The sequence below is a fragment of the Raphanus sativus genome, chromosome 1 (assembly GCF_000801105.2).
Source record: "Raphanus sativus cultivar WK10039 chromosome 1, ASM80110v3, whole genome shotgun sequence".
In the NCBI taxonomy this organism is placed as follows: Eukaryota; Viridiplantae; Streptophyta; class Magnoliopsida; order Brassicales; family Brassicaceae; genus Raphanus; species Raphanus sativus.
In genome coordinates this window covers 9,372,992-9,395,203 of record NC_079511.1, presented here as the reverse complement: position 1 = coordinate 9,395,203, position 22,212 = coordinate 9,372,992, and the positions used below count along the sequence as shown (strand labels likewise).

The 22,212-nt window shown below is 33.6% G+C and overlaps 3 protein-coding genes across 3 annotated transcripts; all 3 read left to right on the top strand.

Moving 5' to 3' along the window:
• The first annotated feature begins 1,451 nt into the window (after positions 1-1,451).
• On the top strand, positions 1,452-3,406 carry LOC108834399 (nuclear speckle RNA-binding protein B). Its single transcript, XM_057009858.1, has 6 exons — positions 1,452-1,609; positions 2,055-2,155; positions 2,258-2,522; positions 2,609-2,670; positions 2,760-2,841; positions 3,014-3,406. The coding sequence occupies exons 1-6, from the start codon at positions 1,528-1,530 to the stop codon at positions 3,112-3,114; spliced, it is 693 nt and encodes a 230-aa protein (XP_056865838.1). The 5' UTR covers positions 1,452-1,527; the 3' UTR covers positions 3,115-3,406.
• Positions 3,407-14,799: 11,393 nt separating this feature from the next.
• Positions 14,800-16,632, top strand: LOC108808947 (extensin-3). Its single transcript, XM_057009849.1, is given in 6 exon segments — positions 14,800-15,144; positions 15,147-15,734; positions 15,817-15,934; positions 15,936-15,979; positions 15,982-16,195; positions 16,314-16,632. Coding segments are annotated over 5 exon segments (1,257 nt in total). The 5' UTR covers positions 14,800-14,837; the 3' UTR covers positions 16,182-16,195; positions 16,314-16,632.
• Positions 16,633-20,439: 3,807 nt separating this feature from the next.
• LOC108858887 (uncharacterized) lies at positions 20,440-21,187 on the top strand. Its single transcript, XM_018632747.2, has 2 exons — positions 20,440-20,835; positions 20,945-21,187. The coding sequence occupies exons 1-2, from the start codon at positions 20,530-20,532 to the stop codon at positions 21,050-21,052; spliced, it is 414 nt and encodes a 137-aa protein (XP_018488249.2). The 5' UTR covers positions 20,440-20,529; the 3' UTR covers positions 21,053-21,187.
• The last annotated feature ends 1,025 nt before the right edge of the window (positions 21,188-22,212 follow it).

Here is a 22,212-nt window from a genome sequence, read left to right as displayed (position 1 = left end):
GTCGTAAATGCTTTATCTACGCAGTCAAGCCTCATCTTGATTTTTCTGGAACTTCTTATCAACTTATCCCGTTTAGTTCCCTTTGATATTGTAATTTATGGTTTTTATCCAAGAGAATGCTCAATTTCCTCTTGTTATTGTAGTCCAAAAAGTTGTTCTTCATGAAAGTAAGTTGTGTTCAAAGTAGAAGGTGAACTATTGACCGGCTAAAACATGCGGGTTAAAATGATTTACAGCAGGTGACGTACCGGCATGATTTCTTATAAAAATTGCCGCACGTTTATTTCTCTTACACGTTATTCGGATTCTCACGTATCTGCTTCATGCTCCTCGCCTCTTATTCGCCATCAATTTTTTTTTAAACTACTAATTTATATTGAGACATTCATAATAGACGGATCCAGTGGAAGCTTTAAAAGGTCAAAATGCATTGCAACATGAAAAGGAGATGTTTGTTTTGACCTGAAGAAAACTCGTCTTTGGTCTTAACTTCCATCATGGAAGGCCACAAGGGTTAAATACAGGGCCCGCTCATACTGTTCAGCCCACTCTGGTGATTCTAAAGAAGTAACATAAGATTCACAAGATTCAATGCTTCCAGTCCATTTTCTTGTGGAAAATGAGAACCATTTTGGTCATTAATACAAGAAAGAGACTTCAACTGCTATAAAAAAAAAAGATGCAATTTTTTTTGACTTAAGGCATTCAAGATGCAAAAGTTATTTGACTAGTCTACACAAGAGCTACTTTTGCTTTACCAAATTGACTTAGGAGGTCCGACTTAGATATTACATGAGCTACTAGGGGGGTTATGGCCTCCTTTGCAGGCATTAGATCTAGCAGATCGCTCCGCTGCTAGTGTTACAACTCCCTGAGCTTTCTTGGAGTTGGCATCTCCCACTCAACCTAAACCCAATAATATTGTAAAACCATCTCCGTGATGTCTTTGTTATTACATCCACACAAGTGATATCTACGCCATGTTGTGAGTATAGTAATGTACAAGTTTGATTGTGGGCCCATTTCCAAGTAAGTGTGCGTAACTCAGCTCGCAAGACTTGATTAGTCTTTGCTCATATCGTCTATCAGAACCCAAGAAAATTCTCAATATAAAATTCAGAAACATATCTTTCAATTACTCAACAAATCCCACTAAAATAATCTTCTAGAAAAGATCACATTAAATATTATACTGTACAAAGTAGAGTTTCAGATAATCACCATCAAATTAATCAGAGAATCTATACCTAATCAAAACCCATTAATGGAAAATTTTATGAGTGATAATTACTTGTGGAGGACGACATTGAGTAACAATCTAAAAAAGGCAGAGACCACAGGTTGTTTCGTAAAATGGGCCAATAGGTGTATGAGTTTATAGGCCCGTTAAAGTAGAGTCGGAATGAGCCGGGTCGGGTAACAGAAAGCCGGGTCGTTCACTTCGGTTATCGATCTAAAGCAGAGAAACTGAAATTGAAATCGAGCGAAAATTAGAAAGTATTGTTTCAGTCGCCGTCGTCGTCGTCAATGGGAGATGGGTACTGGAACCAGCCTCCGATGTCGTCGATCCCCCACGGAGGTCCTCTGAAACGTCACCGTTCTGACTTCGGTAATGATAAATTCTCCTTCTTTTTTTTTAATTCCGCTCGATTTTGTGGTTTTACCGTTTAGACCTCGAGAAGCTGTTTCTATACTTGTGGATTTGTGATTCAATTGTTTCAGGGCACTGCTGTTCGTATAGAAAATTGAAACAGGTTTTGTTATAGATCTTAAAGATTGTTTCTTTTTTTCTGAAAACATCATCTGTTACATATTTTTGTATATATACTCATAGGCTGAGCTATAATTGAGTTTAGGAGTTTTGACCCGTTCGCTATAAGTACTGTATATGTGTGTGTGTGATGGAATGGTATAGTGTATATCTTCGCTAAGTTAAAGATGTTTGAACATCATCAACATCTCAACACACAATCACTGCTTGTAGTTGTAGATTCATGTCCGTACAGGTTTATACATTATAATCAATGTGTTACTTACGCCCTTGTCTTATTCAGAACATGATTACGTGTCACGGGATGAGGACCGAGGTATCCTTCATTCAGTAAGAGATACGAGAACTATTGGCTCAGCTTATGATCGCTACCTTCAGAGTGCGGTACAAAATCCCTTTATTATTCACTTATGTTTTTATGTATTATTATTATATCTTCTTTGTTTATTTCGTCAGTCAATTGAAAAGTCTTCCACTGTTTTGTAGCAAACGTCTTCTATGCCATCTGAAGAAGCTGGTCGGTTTCGTGGTGTCGGCAGAGGAGGTGGTGACATGGGTGAGCTTATGTCTGGGCGTGGTGGAGTTCAGCATCCAGATTTTGGGCCTCCAAATGGTCGAGATTTGGGTTTTGGTCAACAAGATTTAGTTGGTAGGAGGCCTGGAAGGGAACTGCTTCGTCTGCCTCCAGATGCATCCAACACTCTATTTGTTGAAGGACTTCCTTCTAATTGCTCCAGGAGGGAAGTATCTCGTATCCTTTCTTTTATGGCTCGTTCTTCAATACTTCTTACACCATCACTTTGTGCTGTTCAGTCTCCTTAACTATATGTACTTTAGATATATTTCGACCATTTTTGGGATATAAAGAAGCGAGACTTGTGACCAAAGATACAAAGCAAGTAAGATTAACTTTAAGCATTGTTGAAGTTTTTTTAAACAAATTTCGTTACTTTTGACTAACTAAAGGGGTTTTTTTTGTTTAATGAAGAGGAATGGAGATCCTGTTGTTCTATGTTTTGTTGATTTTGAAAGCCCTGCATGTGCAGCAACTGCTCGTACCGCCCTGCAAGGTAACTTTTTATTCTCCCTGCTTCCCAAATTGGTTATTTTAGTTCAAAAAATGTATTCAGTTTATGTTGCTTTGTCTCTTGTAATATACTATATCTTCAACAATATGTTGCTGCTTTTTTTCCTTTTCTATAGACACTCGAACTGAACTGATGCTACTATGCATTTTGACAGGCTATAGAATGGATGAAAATGAACCGGACTCCAAAAATTTGCAGATCCAGTTTTCAAGAAACCCAGGTCGAAGAGCAGGACAACGCGGAGGAAGGAGGTGATGATGAGTGAGTGGGAGACATTTGGAGGAGGCATCAGTCAAATGGTTATAGCTTATTGTTACTCTAGAACACAAACACACTTGATCACGTATTCAGATCCTTAGGAAGACTCTCACCCAAAGCAATAGAGATGTATGGATATACACAAGAGACTAGGAGATGAGTTGATTGTAATCTACAGCATCTCACCCTAGCTCTCTCTGTTTCCTTTTCTCATATTATGATAGATTTATCATTAAATGTATGATTTTATTAATGATATTTATCAAAGCCCAAATCTATTTGTTACAAACTTTTCCTTTGTGATGTGTTTGTATCTCGGATGTTAGAGGTTCTAATAAATAAGCAATTAGCAAATGAGCTAATAAATTTCATAACCAGATAAATGACATCAGTGACACTATAATCTTGCTTTTAAATAGCGCTCGCCATAGCGCTGTCCCCATCGCCTCAGCACCTGAAGGCTTTCTTACTAAGCATCAAGGTGCCTAGACGACTCATTGGTTTTAAGTTAAAATCGAATTGGTTTGTCAAAATCAAACTACTAAACTGAATTACAAACCGTAAGAACACATACCTAAGTGAGAGCTAGGGTTTTTCTGCTATTGTTCTCTTCTTTATTCACCTGAATTCAAGAAATTGGTATTTGTTTTTTCTTTTCCTTTTTTTCTGTTACAAGTGGTTAATTGCTCTGTTTTTGTATTTTGGTTTTAGCTTTTATTCTATCTATATATGTTTATGCATTACCTTTTTTTGCTTTCATACACTAACCGGTAGCTTTGTGTCGCCATGGCACAAGGCGATGGACGAGACACCTATTGGCAATGGACGAGACACCTCACTTCGCCATGCACTATTTAAAAGCGAGACTACAATATACTTTGGTTGACCAAAACAGTCAGTAGAGATGGCATCGACGATGGATATAGAAAGTAGATGTGAGAGGATATTGGATATCCCTAGACCAGATGCTTTTTTCCGCGTCCAACATATTTATTTTGGCTTTTATATTGTTTTTTTTTTGTGCAACCGGCTTTTCTATTGTTCATCATCATAAATCATCAAGAAGTTTCATGCTCATGTCCATCGTAATAATGTAACAACGTACATATCAATTAATGTTTTTTTGTCTTTTTCCATCTTTTACAGCGACTTTTGAGACAAGGTTTGATATTGTAATTAAGCGGATTCTGTATTTTTCACATGCCCTTACTCCTCCTCTTGATATGATTGGTGTAATGGATTATGGATCAACTAGTATGAGAGGGCAAACCCTTCAAAACAAAATCATGTATAATAGGGTAAAGAAAATAAAAGTGCGTTCTAAAGCAAACAATAAAGTAAGTGATATATATATATATATATATATATATATATATATATATATACACAAATTCAAGAGGGTTAAGATGAAGAGTACGTACGGTAAGAATAATATGTGGTGAACATAAGAAGTCAGATTTTGTCCCATATCAATTACACCTTTCTCATAAATTGCGTGAACGTACTCGATAAGAATTGTATTCACCTCACATACTGAAAATTTTGAAATAAGTAAACAAAATACAGATGAATAGTATTTACATTTTTCCCCAAAAATGAATATTATTTACATTTAAATTTTTGTTTAAAATTTTTGTTTTCTGAAAGTTTTCACTCCCAATAATGTATTGCTTTTAGCCACTGGTTTGGAAGAATATGTTTAGTTAATAGACGTAGCTCTGAATAATAATTGATTCCCTGCCATGATAATAGTTTAATGACATATAAATATTGTATTATATTGAAGATATTCTTGGATCGAACAAAGACTAATGTTAGGAGACCTAACGGATTATGTATCATTCATGATTGAGGGAAGAGAGACAAGTTGTTAAACAAAAATCATATTAGTACATTTTATAGAATATTGGTTCAAGTGGATCGAAAAGTCTTGGTTCTACACTACCTAATCTACACTATTATATTGTTCACTAATGATTGTACTAGATATTAATCAATTACCGATTAGAGTGGTTCCAAAAGATCTTACACTGGAAAAGACCCTCTTAACTACTTTCTTCAATATTTTTGTTTTGGCATTCTTGTATTTTTAGGACTCTCCTGGAAACAATGACATCTACAATATTTGTCATTATGTGAATTTTTTTCATGAAAGCTGGCTACATTTTTCACTGCCATTATAAACTATCAATTACTTTGATATAACAACAGTATGATAATAATAAAAGCAATGGCCATTTTACACAAAATAAAATTTATAAAATAATCAACAAAGGAAATAGCCATATATCTAATGAATAATGACCCGAGCTTTGAATTTGTAGAACACTCCTGGAAAAAATGACATCTACATTTGTAATAATGTGATGAACTCTAGCTGCTAGTTTATTCATTACCATTAAGTAATATTCCCTCTATTTCAGAATAATGTAAGTTTTAGAGTTTTTTCATATATTAAGAAAGACATAAACTCTTTGATCATAAATAATACATTATTTTCTGTTATTAAATATTTTCCACAATTTTTAACCAATCAAAATTCAGTAAACACAATTAATATCTTTGAAATTTACAATTTATTATTATTATACACATTGAAAATGTAAAATATATATATTTTAAATTTTTTTTTTTTAAACATAGAATATTTTGAGAGGGAGAGAGAGAGTATGAATTAAGAAAATGATAATAATACAAGAAATGGCCATTATAGACAAAAACAAAAAGTTGTAAAATAATTAACAAAGAAAATAAGATTAGAGAGAATCAAATCATGACGTCTAGGAACCAGATCTGTGATTAAACAATGGCTTAAGTTTTGAATTACATCGATTTGTTTCTTTCAAATTCAACTATTAATTTCTTTTTTTTGTTCAAAACTTCAAATACTAATTTCTTTCAAATCAAACAATCAAAAACATCGGAGTATGTTGAACAAATATTTCTTTTCGGTTTTAGAACAAAATTATTTAAATTTTTCTTTGTCCGAGAGTTTTGTAATAAACGACGTTGGAAGGGGTCCCGTTTCTGATGATGTTATTACCAATAATCAGTTGTTTGTCAGCATATATGTATTTTCTTCTATATGGCGATCGACGTAATAATAATTGTCTCAGCATTTTTCTGACGTCCCAAACAGGCCACAGTTACCGACCTGACTACTTTTATTAACTTTACTAGCAAAAGAAAAATCTAGCCACGAGATATAAAAAGGAAAAAAAGTAAATGTTTGTTAGATATCGCTGTCTTCTTCTTAGTCCCACTTTAGTAATTAGTAATATTTTTATTTATTGAAATATGAATATTGTGAGCGAAATCTTTGGTCATATGGTGATAATCGTGGATGGAATTGCATTTCACTATCTCCTACTGTGTGAATTCTTGAAACGTAGACTAGACGATGGCGTCACTTGTCTTTTTTTTTTGGAGTTGGGAAGTACATGTCTGTTGATGTGAAGATGTCTCATATCTTTAGGGTTGAGAGTAGGAGTGTATTGTTGGTTAAGTCCAGTTAGGAGAAGTTTATTATTAGATTTGTTTTATAAGTTGTTCCCATTAATTTATTTTTTTGAACAACAACATAGTTCAACATAGTTAAAGCAATATAGGCCTGAGCGGTATCTTGTTCAAGTTGCCTCTAGGCTTAATAAATGCTTAGGTTGGTTAATGCGGGTGTGCTTAGCCGTTACCATGGTTGTCCATTCGTGTAAGTAGGTACTATGAAGTTTTTTGGCGAACTGTTCTCGGGTAAATTAATTATCTTTAAAACCAGATTATGGGGGAATTGTTAAAATTAGCGAGTTCCGACTCTCAGATTAAACTTGGCTTAATTTTTTGCAGCAAGCAGTGGGTTGACTTAGTCGAAGCTGCTGGATAGCGTTTTGGTTCTGTAGTGTATGTCATTAAAGTTTTCTTGAATATGTGTTCAGATTTTAATATTTTTCTTCTTCTGTTTCTTGTTATTTCATGTAATTCTGTCAAAACAAAAAAGTTTGGTAATAATATATTAAAATTTATTATTACCAACAGCGATTTAACATCTTTACTGCTGGGGCGCTGGACCCCTTCGGGGGATATTTGGGAAAGTGGCTGCCCAGACACCAGAGATATCAAAAAAAAAAAATATATATTAAAATTTTTACAAAAAAAACATAGTTCAAGCAATATGTTGTTTTTATATTTTATGTTACATCAGATCTTGTAAGTCGTATATACACTTGAGATTTCCATAAGGGATGGATATTTGAACATATATATACTCTCATAATAGTGGAAGTAGTTAAAATTTATACGCAAGGAAGTGTCGGCAGAATATGTAAGAGTAAATTTACTAATTAGAAATTTAGATAACAATTAATGATTTTTTCGTTACTTAGAGACAACAGATCGAACCTGTAAGAAGGAAGGTGGTATCTAACCCTAAAATTTTTGAATTTAGGTTTGGGTATTTAGAGGCTCCGTCGATTTCGGTTCGGTTGATTCAGATTTTCGGATTTTTTAATTTATATTCATTAATCCTATTCAAATTTTACTAAATGTTAGATTTGGTTTTTTCCGGATTCGGTTCAGATTATAATTAATGTCTAAAATCATCTAAATTATTTTTCTTTTAAAACCTGAAAATTTTACAAAAAAATAAATTCAAAATATATAATTACTTACAAATATTTGGATTTTGGATCGATGCAGATTATAACTAAACTCTAAAATACTATGCTCATAAGTTTTATTCAGATATTTTTGTATTACAGTTTGGATCTTGTTTTTTTTTAAATCTTAGGTATTTCAGCTGTACAAAACGTTCATGCCTACTTAAACAGTGATTTTTCAAATAAGCCCTTTTCCAAAAAAAAACAATGACTTTTCAAAGTGGACATATGGCATATGCTAATTCTTTCATGCATATTACAGCAAAACTAATTACGGAATTACCAATACGATCGAAACAAATATCATATTGTATTTATTGTAATATAGCAAATATCGTATTGTATTTATTGTAATATAGCATATGTTTTTCGCATATAAACATTTGTCACTCCGAAAAGCAAATCATAATAAAAAGAAGAATATCAGCCAAGCCGCCTGGTCCCATAATTAACTCCCAACGCTTTCCATAAAGCCGGACAAATAGTACTAGAAAAACTAAATTTAACAAAAGTTTTTGACAGAGGTGAATACATGTTGAATATGATTAATTTAATTAAAAATAAATTTAAAATATATTAATTATTCTCTATATTTTGTAATAAATACTATTATAATATTTTTTCTTATTACACAAAAAATATCACTTTAAAATTTCAACAATTTATATTATTTTAACTTAAAATTAATTAAAACTGCATTGATTTTATAAATTATTTGATTTTATCTCAAATATTATTGATTAAATAGATATAATTAATAGAAACTGAATAAATTTTAATTATTTTTTTAATTTGTGTGAAAAATTGTTAAAATGACACTTTAAAAAAAATGAAAAGAGTAATATACAGAATACTAAATTCCTGAATTCTACAGTGATATACTTAGTTGTAATAATGATTAATGAATTATTAAAATTGTTTTAAGCCGCACTTAAATATCTATTCTAGTAATGGAAGTATATGTTTTTATTAGTTTTAGCAGAGTTGTTCCTTTTTCTATTAAAATTTTTCAACAAATGACTTTAGACTTTTGTTTGCATGGGATTTTGCGTACAAGTCATTGTATTGGTATCAATAAGAAATTACTTATATATCCAAAAACGATAAAAAGAGAGGGGTGAACTAATTCAGTTGTGCATTTGTGTTAGTAATAGTTTTATCATATTAGTCAAATGGCATTTATGTTTGAAAATTATTTTATCAGGATCATTCTAATTATCGTCTTTAGCTAACCACAAACATCGGTTCGATATTAGTTATTGTTTTGTTCCATCAACTTTGGTGGTCCCATTCTCATTTAAAAAAAAGACTATTTAAAAATGTTTGGCAGTCTCAACTATAGATATTTAAATTTAGTTCTCAAATGGAAGTCCAAATCTAAATACTCTTGATGTTATATGATTATGATAGATTTGATCTCTATTTATCTGTTCCTGTAATGTTTAAGAGATACATACATGTTTTTTCTTTTTTTTTTTGTAACAGGAGATACATACATGTTTTGTAGAACATTTTTTCTTTCTTCTCTTAAAGAACCTCAATTGTCTTTTTCTTCCTCAAAACATTATTATAAATATACAACAGATTAAAAAATTTAAGTTCCTTCAAAAATTTACAGTCGAACTAATCGCCTTTAGTAACATATGTAGATAGTACGTGTTTTGGAAAGAGACATTGATTACAGACTGCATATTGGGACACATTCGGAGGCCCGACAAAACTGTCTACGACAAATAACGATTATGTACGTGTACCCAAGAAATTACATATCACACATATGCTCATTAATTATAGACATTGGTTGCTCTATCGACGTGTAGTATTTCTTTTTCATATCCTCTAAAGTCGTGAGTTTCTCTTTTTTAAATGATATCAACAAAATTACAAGGAGGCCATGTTGCCTATGACTCGTGAATATATCATGCAATTGCAATACGGAATCCCCCTCCCCCCCCCCCCCCCCACCCCCACAGAGAGTATGTTAAGCTAGTCAGTGCTGACCACTCTGTTAATCCATATCAAAAATCATTAATCGCATTATAAATTTAAATTTAAATTATAGTTTTTACTTCTCAAAAATTATTTTATAATATGAACCACGTTGTTTTGGAATTCGCTTGACAAAAAGTTAAGTTTTCTGTTTAAGAAATACTATTCAAGCTTTGGAGGTACTGTTTTTTTTTATGACTCTGGTATTTGAATGCTTCGAAAGAAATCCGATTAACGCCTAATGACCGTTTCGGAAATTTGGTATTGCCCGCCAGAGAGCTCGTCGAAGGCATCCATGAAAGCTGGTGACCCCATGTTAAGCCAATAGTGACCACACACAGCAGATCTGGGCTTCTCCATATTAAACCCAAAAGTCCCTCAAAATAATCACCACAAATCTGCAAGAGATAGCCTCGAACCCTCAACCTTGCGGACAATAGAAGAGAGCACATACCACTTGATTACTGACACGTGGGTCCCTTAAAATAATCACTACAAATCTGCAAGAGATAGCCTCGAATCCTCAACCTTGCCGGATAACAGAAGAAAGCACATACCACTTGACTACTTACACGTGGTTTTGGAGGTATGGTTACCTAATTAAACGATATATATATATATATATATATATATATAAAACAGCATAAGAAAATTTGAATTTACCCTAGGAAGTACCTAACATGCACGTTAAAGAATGGTCCACGTTATATCTACATTAGTTAGTATTATATTTATCTGTTTGAAATTTAAAGCTGTATAAGCGCATAAGATTATATATCGTAAGGTATCTAAATGCTCTTCTCTAGAATTGCAAATCTAGTCAATATGTAACCATCGTTACTTTACAGCTATCTTCTTTCGAAGTGGATCAAATATGAGCTACATTTCAACAAAGGAATCTAAACATGCTAACTATATATATGTAAAATATCATCATCAAAGGTAACTATCGTCGTCTTAGTTTACAAATGACCAAACCAGTATGATCGACGGCGATAGTTCTTGTAATTCGTTATAACGTCTCACCAAGATAGTTAGCTTTCAAGTATGAAAGCATATATTAAAGAAATACGAAGTTGTTAATTTGTCTATGTCTTAATCCAGCTGGTTACTTATCCAATTCGATCAAAATAATTCAACTTTTGTCATCTATATTTCTTTTTTAAAATTGTGATTCTTGACCAATTCCGTTAAATAATTTTATTTTAATTGACAGTAGATGAGCATTGGCATTTGATTCCATGACCATCCTCATATTTAGAAAAGATCGTCATAATTCTTCTTCTTCTTCTTCTTCTTATTTTTGTGCAACTTAAGAATTCTTCTTCTTCTTCTAATTCTTCTTCTTTTACGACTCACGTTAACGTTTTATTTTCTTGCATTTTTAAAAGTGTATAACTAAAGGTAGTAGAGAGGGCAAGAAACATGTCCTAAACTTAATAAAAGAAAATGTGAGGCAAAACTTTAAATTGAAGGGTCAATTTGCTCTATATTCATAGCAACCAGAAAAATCAAAGAAGTAACCATGTATGACTTTTATGGGGAAGTGTGTCTGTTTACCACAAAAGTGGACAAGAATCTCCTTTTACGCGCGTGATCGTCTGTTTGACGCATTGTGCACAATTAACTAACAATACTATTTTAAAAATAGTATAGAAAACAAATTGATACCAATACTATAAAAAAGATTATATATTTGGTTAGTTTACACTTATATTTTTATTATTCGATTTTACAATAGAATGTAACACATTAACATAATATATAACAATGTTACTTATTTCTATGTTTGGAAATGGTTTCGGAAAATCTTCTATAGGCTCCCTTGATCTTATATACCCCTTTGCTATAATTTTATTTTTGATCAAAACCCAAAATCTCAAATCAAATCCTCCCTCCTCTTCAAAACTATACCCCCCCCCCCCCCCCATGGATTAGTGAACCCATGGGCAAGTATTTAACTTCTACACCTTTCAAATTTGAAAAATCGAATAACTCTAAACCATGAAACCTAAACCCAAACCATATACCCTAAACCCTATACTCAAACCATAAACCATAAACCCAAAAGAGGAGGATTTCCGATTTGTGAAGAAGCTAGTGGCATTGTCAATAAATTTGAGGGATTAGTAAAAAACCACCATAAGAAGTAGATGAGAAGATGAAACATACTATACTACAATCATTAAATAGTATAGTCGTCTAATGTAAGAGGATACACCATTAGCAAAGGGATGATGGAGGTGATGAAGTAGGGGGAAAAATACCACAAGAATTGGAGAAAAAGAAGAGACAATGGGAATAGGTGATGAAACAATGATTGGCGACATTGCTGGAAGACAAGACATATAGATTATGTAACAGTACACATCGTTGTGTACTATTCTATATTTATCAAATAATATAGTTCGACGTAGTGTATACAGTTCATTTTCTACACTAGCTCTAAACCCAAACCCTAAACCCAAACCATATATCCTAAACCTAAACCCAAACCATAATCCAAACCATATACCCTAAATCCAAACCATATACCCTAAACCCAAATCCTAAACCCAACAATGTATCCAAACCATATATCCTAAACCCTAAACCCAAACCATAAACCCTAAGCCCTAAACCAAAGGAGGAGGATTTTCGATTTGTGAAGAAACTAGTGGCATTGTCAATAAATTTGAGGGATTAGTAAAAAACCACAATAAGAAGTAGAGGAGAAGATGAGACATACTATACTATAATCATTAAATAGTAGAGTCGAGCAGTGTAAGAAGATACACCATTAGCAAAGGGATGATGGAGGTGTAGTCGGAGTTGATGAAGTAGGAGAAAAAAATACACATAAGAATTGGAGAGAAAGAAGAGACGGTGGAAAGAGGTAAGGAAACAATGATTAGCGACATTGCTGGAAGACAAGACATAGAGATGATGTAACAGTACACACCGTGGTGTACTATTCTATGTTTATCAAATAGTATAGTTCAACGAAGTGTATACTGTTCATCTTCTCCACTAGCTCTACGCATCCTCTGCTTCTTTCCCATATATATTGGATAGTAGCAAAATTGTAAACCCAAAACAAAAATATGAAGAAAAAATCAAACACTTGGTAGATATGATAATTATACGTCGTGTAACGTACGGTTTCATAAACTTGTAAATAATCATTGAATAAAAGAAAAAAAAACAAAAATCAAATGAGACTGAGAATGAATAAGAATAAAGGGTAATTTTTGTCATTATACATATTATATAAAGAATATCATAGCACTCCGCTCACTATGGTTATCGCCTCAATTCTAATTGTACTATAGTCATGCGTCCAAATTTCCCTAAATTGAAAGTTACAGAATCACTGACACCGGCAGGAGCAATATTCGAGTGTATGACAGACCACGTTCTCTCTTATTACATTTCATACAGGCCGCCTTGAGTCAACGCATTATTTGATTTTATTCATATACTTTATTAAAAGATACTTTCTGTTATTTGAACAAAATATAGTGATTAGAAAACTAACACTTGCATATTTAATTGTATTTGATGAAAAAGAAAGATATGAACGACTTAATTTAGAAAATGATGTAAGTTCAAGCTTTGGATGAACATGTTACGTACATTATATAATGTAGGTTTACATGTTTCATATTAGTCGATATAGATCCACTATAGATGGAAAACCATAATATCCGTAATTGTATCTTATAGGTATAAACACAAACTAAATGATGAAGTTTTCGTCCCGATTGTAAATTTGGTTTACCTAATTACGGATCTATCCAATGGAAACTGATTTCTAGGCTTTGACATATATGCGTAACTGTAATACTATTGGAATACATCGCATTGTGGTTAAAGATGAATAATTACATTGAATTTACATTATGTATACTGAGTATTGGATTGATTCATTTCGTAATGAAAGCAAAAGGTAAGAATAGATGTGGTAACCATCTTTGACTAGTAGGAAGTAGTTGAGTTTGTTAAGCAAAAAAAAAAGTAGGTGAGTTCGAAATAACATTTTTAGCTATATCTAGCTGTATGTGATTATTGACCTATATATTCATCTGTACCTGGTAAAAAGATGTGGCTGGTTTATTGCCGAAAACAGTTCATGCATCAAGGAGATCATACTAGCCCAAACTTCAACAAGATTGGATGGGAAGGTTAAACTAAGTAACCTCGAGAACTCAAAATGAATTTTGCAAATACTTTATCTAAAGCATTAATTGTAAAGATATTCGTTTCCCATCATTCATAACGACTTACTGAAGGAGCCAAGAAAAAAATATCAGAAAAGAAGATGCATATATGTCTTTTAACAAAAAAAAAGATGCATGTAACCAAAAAAGATAAGTAGAAAGAGGGAGAGATTTAATAACTTTGTTGAGTTTCATACATGATAGATCCCAAATTAGTGGTTTGGACCATTTTTGTTAAATTTTTGATCATATCTTGAAATCATATTCGTTGGTTTTAGCTTGACGTTCACATAGTGGAACATCTTAAATACGAACACAATTCTGCATGTCCTAAAAGTATAATATGCTAAAATAAAATATTTTTTCATGTGTTGTTAGATCGATATCGTACATGTAACGTAGTCCGAAACCTTTACCTTTTTTACTTAAAGAGACCATCCATCTATGTGTTGCATTGTTATATAATTTTTTTCTTTTTTTGAAACTTGCATTGTTATATAATTGTTCTCAAGTAAATCTCTTTATAAAGAATTATCAAAAGGAGCATGTAAAAAATCGTAAGGTTTCAGAAAAAGAGACTCTAGATCCAACGTTATAAGAAAATCACGAGTACGTTGTTCGAACATGGAGAACATGTCAATCATCGGCGCTTAATATATAATGATAATAATAAACAATAATGAAAATCGGAGAGACCAATATCACTTCGTTCTCTATAATATTTAATATATGTTCGGTGTACAGAACTGCTTGTACTTTTACATGACTTAATTTACAATTTTACAGCGAGGTATCAATGTCAAAAAAGTAAAACTGAAAACAGCTATATAAAGGGCGTGAGCGAAGACCCTAAAGAGCATAAACCAAAGCAACAAAACAATCAATGGGGTCTCCAATGGCCACTTTAGTAGCAACTTTGCTCGTCTTAACAATCTCTCTCACCTTTGTATCACAATCAACCGCTAACTACTTCTACTCTTCTCCTCCACCTCCGGTTAAGCATTATTCTCCTCCGGTTTACCATTCTCCACCACCGCCCAAGAAACACTACGAATACAAATCCCCTCCTCCTCCAGTTAAACACTATTCTCCACCACCGGTTTATCACTCTCCACCACCACCAAAGAAGCACTACGTTTACAAATCCCCTCCTCCACCGGTTAAGCACTACTCTCCCCCACCGGTTTACCATTCCCACCACCACCAAAGAAGCACTATGTGTACAAATCCCCTCCTCCTCCGGTTAAGCACTACTCTCCACCACCAGTTTACCATTCTCCACCACCACCAAAGAAGCACTATGTGTACAAATCCCCTCCTCCTCCGGTGAAACACTATTCTCCTCCTCCTGTTTACCATTCTCCACCACCACCTAAGAAACACTATGTGTACAAATCTCCACCCCCACCGGTTAAGCACTACTCTCCCCCACCAGTTTACCACTCACCACCACCACCCAAAAAACATTACGTATACAAATCTCCTCCTCCTCCAGTTAAACACTACTCACCACCTCCAGTTTACCATTCCCCACCCCCACCTAAAAAGCATTATGTCTACAAATCTCCACCACCACCGGTTAAACACTACTCTCCTCCTCCGGTTTACCACTCTCCACCACCACCAAAGAAACACTATGTGTACAAATCACCTCCTCCTCCAGTTAAGCACTATTCTCCTCCTCCAGTTTATCACTCTCCACCACCACCAAAGAAACATTACGTGTACAAATCCCCGCCTCCTCCGGTTAAACACTACTCCCCTCCTCCGGTTTACCATTCCCCGCCCCACCAAAGAAACATTACGTCTACAATCTCCCCTCCTCCAGTGAAACACTACTCTCCTCCTCCAGTTTACCATTCCCCCACCACCACCAAAGAAACATTATGTCTACAAATCCCCTCCTCCTCCGGTTAAACACTATTCTCCTCCTCCGGTTTACCATTCTCCACCACCACCAAAGAAGCACTACGTCTACAAATCCCCCTCCTCCGGTTAAACACTATTCTCCTCCTCCAGTTTACCATTCCCACCCCCACCAAAGAAGCACTACGTCTACAAATCCCCTCCACCTCCGGTTAAGCACTACTCTCCTCCCCCGGTCTATCATTCCCCACCACCACCCAAGAAGTACGTATATAAATCACCTCCTCCTCCAGTCCACCACTACTCTCCCCCACACCATCCTTACCTCTACACATCTCCTCCTCCTCCATACCACCATTAGAATTCTCTGCCACGGTTAATTACTTTCTCAATACTAACAACATATATACACCTTGTTTAGTTAACAAGTAAAAAATCCTATGTGGAAGCATGCATGACAGTAGTTATATTGGGTATTGTATATTCTTTGCAGGTGAGAATACGATGTACACAAGAAGACAAAGACAAGAAGGAAACCGATATTGGTGATTGTAATAAGAGAAGCCTAGACTGAACTAGAAAATCCAAGCAGTGAAAGATTTCTCATCTTTTCCAACGTATTTTTTAAAGTTTTATTGCAATAAATTTGAAACATGTGCCTGTTGATCAACTAATGGTCATATCAATATGCACGTAATCAGTAGTTATATAAATGTTTGTAAGTTTACGCCTTGTTTCTTTCTGAGTTTTTCATGTGCAAGTTTGATTTGTCCAATTAATAAAAAGATAAATAATAAGTTTGTATTTCTCAATTTCTCATGCATGCAAGCTTCTTCAATGTATCAACTATTGGTGGACAATTTCATTTTCTGAGAAATTTCTGTTTGTGAGTGAGGAGAGTTGGGTGTGAATGATTTCTTGTAAAGTTGTTCTCAATATACTCTAGTGAGCTAGGTTTTGAGCTCACCAAAACATCCCAAAATCACATTGATCTTGGGAACTTGTGACTTTTCTACTTTCTATTTCTTGCACAACAAACAAACAGACCTGCAAACATATATAAACTAGTTAATTATCTGAAACTGTAAGCGGAAAAATGAATAACTAGAACTGAATACAAGCTAAAACGATATCATAACCAAAAAGAGCCACAAAAGTTGCCTTTCATTTTTTTTTTGGATGAATGTTAAAATTTATTCAAGATAAAGAAAAACTTTTTAACAACTTGTGTGACAAAGCAAACCATATAACTAATGCTACAGAGTTTAGTTTTGGTTTCGGTAGAAGAAACCGAGTTGAGTTTTGGAGTGATCGATTGGAGAAGAGAAAGCCCCAGCTATTGAGATTAGAAGAAGCCCAATATTGGCTGGATCATCTGTGGATTGTGTCTTTTCATATGTCCCAATGTTTATAACTGTATGTAACTATATTTTTGCTGGCTTATAAACTATAAGCCATTCCACTGTGTTGGGATAAAGATCCCAACTCGAAAATATGATAGGAACTTTAAAGTAATATATAAGGGATACGGGTCACTCCAGTAATTGTTATTTGCTCAAGTATTTAAAGGACAGTATTACAGGAATGCCTCACCCCTAGAACCGATCCGTTCTTACTCCCCATCATGGATGGAGAAGTATTGTATCAGCTAAATTTCTGGTTAACAAAGAACTAATTAAATGGGTGGGAACATGTTTTTCATCTTTTTCAAAGATATTGATGATTTCCAAAATTTTGGATATCAAACAGTGGCAGACGTAGTAAGAACGGTACGGGGACGCTTGTCCCCATCTAATTTTTCAATTTCTTTGAGTAATTAAGATTAATCAATGATAGTGCCCCTCTATTGGTTTAAAAAAAATATAATAAAAAATGTTATGTGTCCTCGATTAAATTTAGTTCTAGATCTGCTCCCAGTATCAAGCCGGGTAAGGTATCTTGTTACCCCTCTGAATCAGAAGATGAGAATCTATATATATATTAAAGACAGATGAAACAAAATATTATTTTGGTTTATGTTAAAACTACAAGACAAATCAATGTCCATTTGGTTTAAATCTAGAGAAAAATTGGTGCCAGTGCACTTGAACACCAGTATAGTTTTGCTATATACCCTAGATTATAGAAACATTTTTTTCTGGACGTTTTTGCCCCCGCCAGCTACCCAAACCTGCAGTGAGTAGCCTCTGCGTCGCATGTGGATGTGTGTCATGTGTGTCAGATGACTCCTTCCCCTCCAGCATTTATCTTTTTCTTTTTCTATTTCTTTTTATTTATATTTGTTTTTTATTTTGCAACTAAAACGTGAATTAACTAAACTAAAATTAAAGATCACTCAATCACATTTGTTTTGTCATTCTCTATACTTTTTACGTTTATCAAAGCTTCTCGTTCTTTTCTCTTTCTTTCTTTTTCATTTTGTTTGAAAAAAAATTTCCAAAATAATTTTGTTTTGGTTTATATCATTTACCTTACCATGTGAAATCCATAAATATATATATATATATATATATATTATATATATATATGATTATGTTATTATTAGTATGCTAATTTTCCTATCTGATTCGTTCACATTAAAATTAGTTAATTAAATTTTTCGTGTTAGCCGTAAATTAATGTACTAGATTAATAAATAGTACTGAATTATATAGTTGTATTATTAAGTTCTTGACTTTTTAACGTTTTATAACAAATATAATCAGATAACAAAATTTGTAACATGTAAAAAAATAGAATTCAATGTTAAAAAATGTGTAACATGTTACAAAATATGTTAACTCGCTTAACAACATTTGTAACATGTCTCATGGTCAAATTTATGGATGAGCTATAGTGTAGTTTATCCTAAACTAAGAAACAAGTTGTAGTGTAGTTCATCAAAATTCATCGATAAGTTACATGAAACATATTTTTGTTAGTTGTTGCGTAAATTGATACTAAAGAATTGATAAATAGTGGATAAGATATTACAAAAGAGTTGTTCATAACTGATAATTGTTTTTTAGGTAGCTGATAAATGATTTGATATTTTTTTTGTAAGATTGTATATTGTTTGATACTTAGTATGTTAGTTCATGAACAGATTCATATATTAATTTATGAATATATACATTGTTATATAAATACTATGTTATATGATACATAATTTGTTACCTGATACATATTATTTAAGCTGTCAAATAGTTTTCTTAAACGTCGCTGATAAATAATTTGATACCAGAAAATGAGTTTTCTCTTCTCTCCTTTAATCATTTTCTAAGAGTATGTATGTTTTCTTGTTTAATGTCGTTGCCATTTTTAGTGTATCCAGATGAGATTGCAGTTAGTGCTATAAAAGTATTATGTTTCCTATGATGAAATTCTTGTGTTAAGAGTAAAATAATGTGCTAGATTGGTAAATAATACTGAATTATATATTGTATTATTAAGTTATTGATTTATTTAACGTGTTATAACAAAATATAATTAGGTAACAAATTTGTAACAAGCAAAAAGTAGAATTTAATGTTAACAAAATGTGTAAACATGTTACAAAATATGTTAACTCGTTAACAAAATTTGTAACATCTTTGATGGTCAATTTATCGATGAACTACAGTGTAGTTCATCATAAACCAAGAAACAAGTCGTAGTATAGTTCATAAAAAAACCATTGATGAGTTACATGAAACATGTTTTATTAGTTGATGCATAGATTGATACTAGAAAATTGATAAGTAGTGGATAAGATATTATAAAAGAGTTGTCCATACCTGATAATTGTTTTGTGTAGCTGATAAATGGATTGATATTTTTTTTTGTGAGATTGTATATTGTTTGATACTTAGTATGTTAGTTCATGAATGGATTCATACATGATTTATGAATCAATACATTGTTAGATAAATAGTATTTTATATGATACATATTATTTTAGCTGTTAAATAGTTTTCTTAAGCTGCTAAATAATTTGATACCAGAAAATGAATTTTCTCTTTTCTCCTTTAATTATTTTCTAAAAATATGTATGGTTTCATGTTTAATGTCGTTATCACTTTTTAGTGTATATAGATGAAATTGGAGTAGTGCTATAAAAGGTGGAAATAGAAAAATATGATTTATATTAAAAAATAATTAAAAAATAAGAAAGAAAAGCAAAAATAAGAAAACAAGCTGCTAAAAAGAACTGTCCAAGTAAAAAGCAACGCAGAGTCACATATGACCCACCAAACCTGCTCAAACTGTTGTGTCAGACAGCTGCAGGTCCTGTGTCAGTTAGAGAAAGGATATTTTCGGTAATTCAGAGTCAAAAAGACATTGTGTTAGTCACTTACTTCACATCATAGGTAAGTAGCTAATTTTGGTTCTTCTTGAGGATATTCAACACATTGTCTCTTAAATCTAACTTAGGTGTCGTTCTCGTGGTAATATATAAAACAAAATTTTAAATTTGTATGGTTTATATATTGATGAAAACAATTTATAAATCATATAAACAAAAATTGTTAATGCTTTCCTAAAAAAAAAAAACATACACTGTTTTCTGTTTCAAGTTCAGGTGATTGATAGTTAGTACTATCCAAGGTCCAACTAAGCCCAAATGAAAATCATATAAAAGGTGGGCCAATTGTCCCATATGTAAATCATTATCCTTTTTCAAACAGCAGAGGTATAAAAAGCAACCCTAGAAAACGTATAAACAAAGCTTAGAGAGCCGGTGCGTGACAATGGCGGAAACTATGGCGAGCCTATCTCCCGAATTGGAATTCGATCCTCTATCTCCCTACTATGTCGATCCAGATTTTCCAGACAATGAACCCGACGAGGACCTCCCTGTGGATAAACTCAGCGTAGCCGAGGACAACTACTTCATCTGGAAGAACCAGTTTCTCAACTTCCTTGCAATCAAAAACAAAACCGCCTTCGTGGACGGCACCATCGTGATACCGGGACCTTCCTCTCTGCTATACGGAGCATGGAAAGCGTGCAACTCGAGGGTTAGGTATTGGATGAGGAGTTGCGTGAACGAGAAGGTGAGATACCGTGTTGATAGCTAGAATAGGAATATTCTTGTAACAACTTAGTTAAGATATTCTCGAGATTGTGTAGATAAACTCTCCTAATTTTGTTACAACGTAATAGGAAAAGGAGTTTAAACAACTTTCACGTGTGAGTGTGGAGGACCCGGTTCAGAAACGTTGGACGAACTCCGAGAGATGTTCGTCCCGAGCGTGGAGTTTAAGATGGTGACTCGGTCCCGAACTATTTCCAGAAGGTGAGGAGCGCTTGGATGGAGCTTCGGGAGTATGAGCCCTTGCCGGAGTGTGCGTATGGTGGTTGCCGGTGCGAGATTAAGAAACGAGCAGAAGAGGCGAGAGAGAAGGAGGAGCGTTACGCGTTTCTGATGGGTTTGAATAAGGAATTTAGCTCTTTGACAATTCAAATCATGAACAAGGATCCTCCTTCCAAAAGATGCTGAATAACAGAGCTGTTTAGAATTATTTATGAATCCTGTTCAAAAAATTTATAGCTTTATTATTATATATTTAATGTCTTTTTTTGAAAATTTCAGCTCTAAGTTTAGTATTACTTTAAAAGTTTAAAGTTTTATATCATAACTTATATATTTATTTTCAATATTTTAATTTTTCTTTTATTTTTAAATTATGGTCTGTTCGATCCTCCACTTTTGTACTGCTGTTAGACAACCCTGCTGAATAATAACAATTGTCTCTGTGTTACCTTAAATCGCAGTGTTTCTTTGATTGAGTTTGCTTTTGTAACCATAATGGTGTTTCAGTGTCATATGAAATAAGCGGCCATCTCTTCAGTGTCTAACCTTGTTTACATTCTTGATGATATCATAGCTAATACTGCTCGTACCACCTTGCGCTTTGATATGGTTTGAACACCGACAAGGTTCCCAGTCTCCTCCCCATGATTCTGATCCGACCACTGGTGTTTGGTTTGTGCGACTCTCAAGGCCTTTTATGTCTCTAGCTAGTAACTCACTTCATCTTTCGGCTTTCTCTCTCCCATCAGTCTTTGTACACGTAATAACATCAATTAGTGCAGCTTCCTGAACCTCCCTCCGATTATGCTCATTCATTACTTGGCCGTCAATAATCTCATGCAACCTATTCTCTTTGGTGGCACAAGCAAAGTAATCACCAGATGTTTACGTGTTTCTGATGGGTTTGAACAAAGATCTAAGCTTTGTGAGAACACGAATCTTGGCAAGAACTGTCGAGTATCATCCGTTGCCGGAGTGTACCTGCGGCGGTTGTGTGTCAGTGTGTGCCACGTCGGGAAAAAGGGCCTCGGAGCTAATGAATTGAAACTTCTCCTTCTTTTTTACCAAGCCTATTCTCTTTTGGTTTAGTGGACCTCCTCTTGAACACTCTCTCATT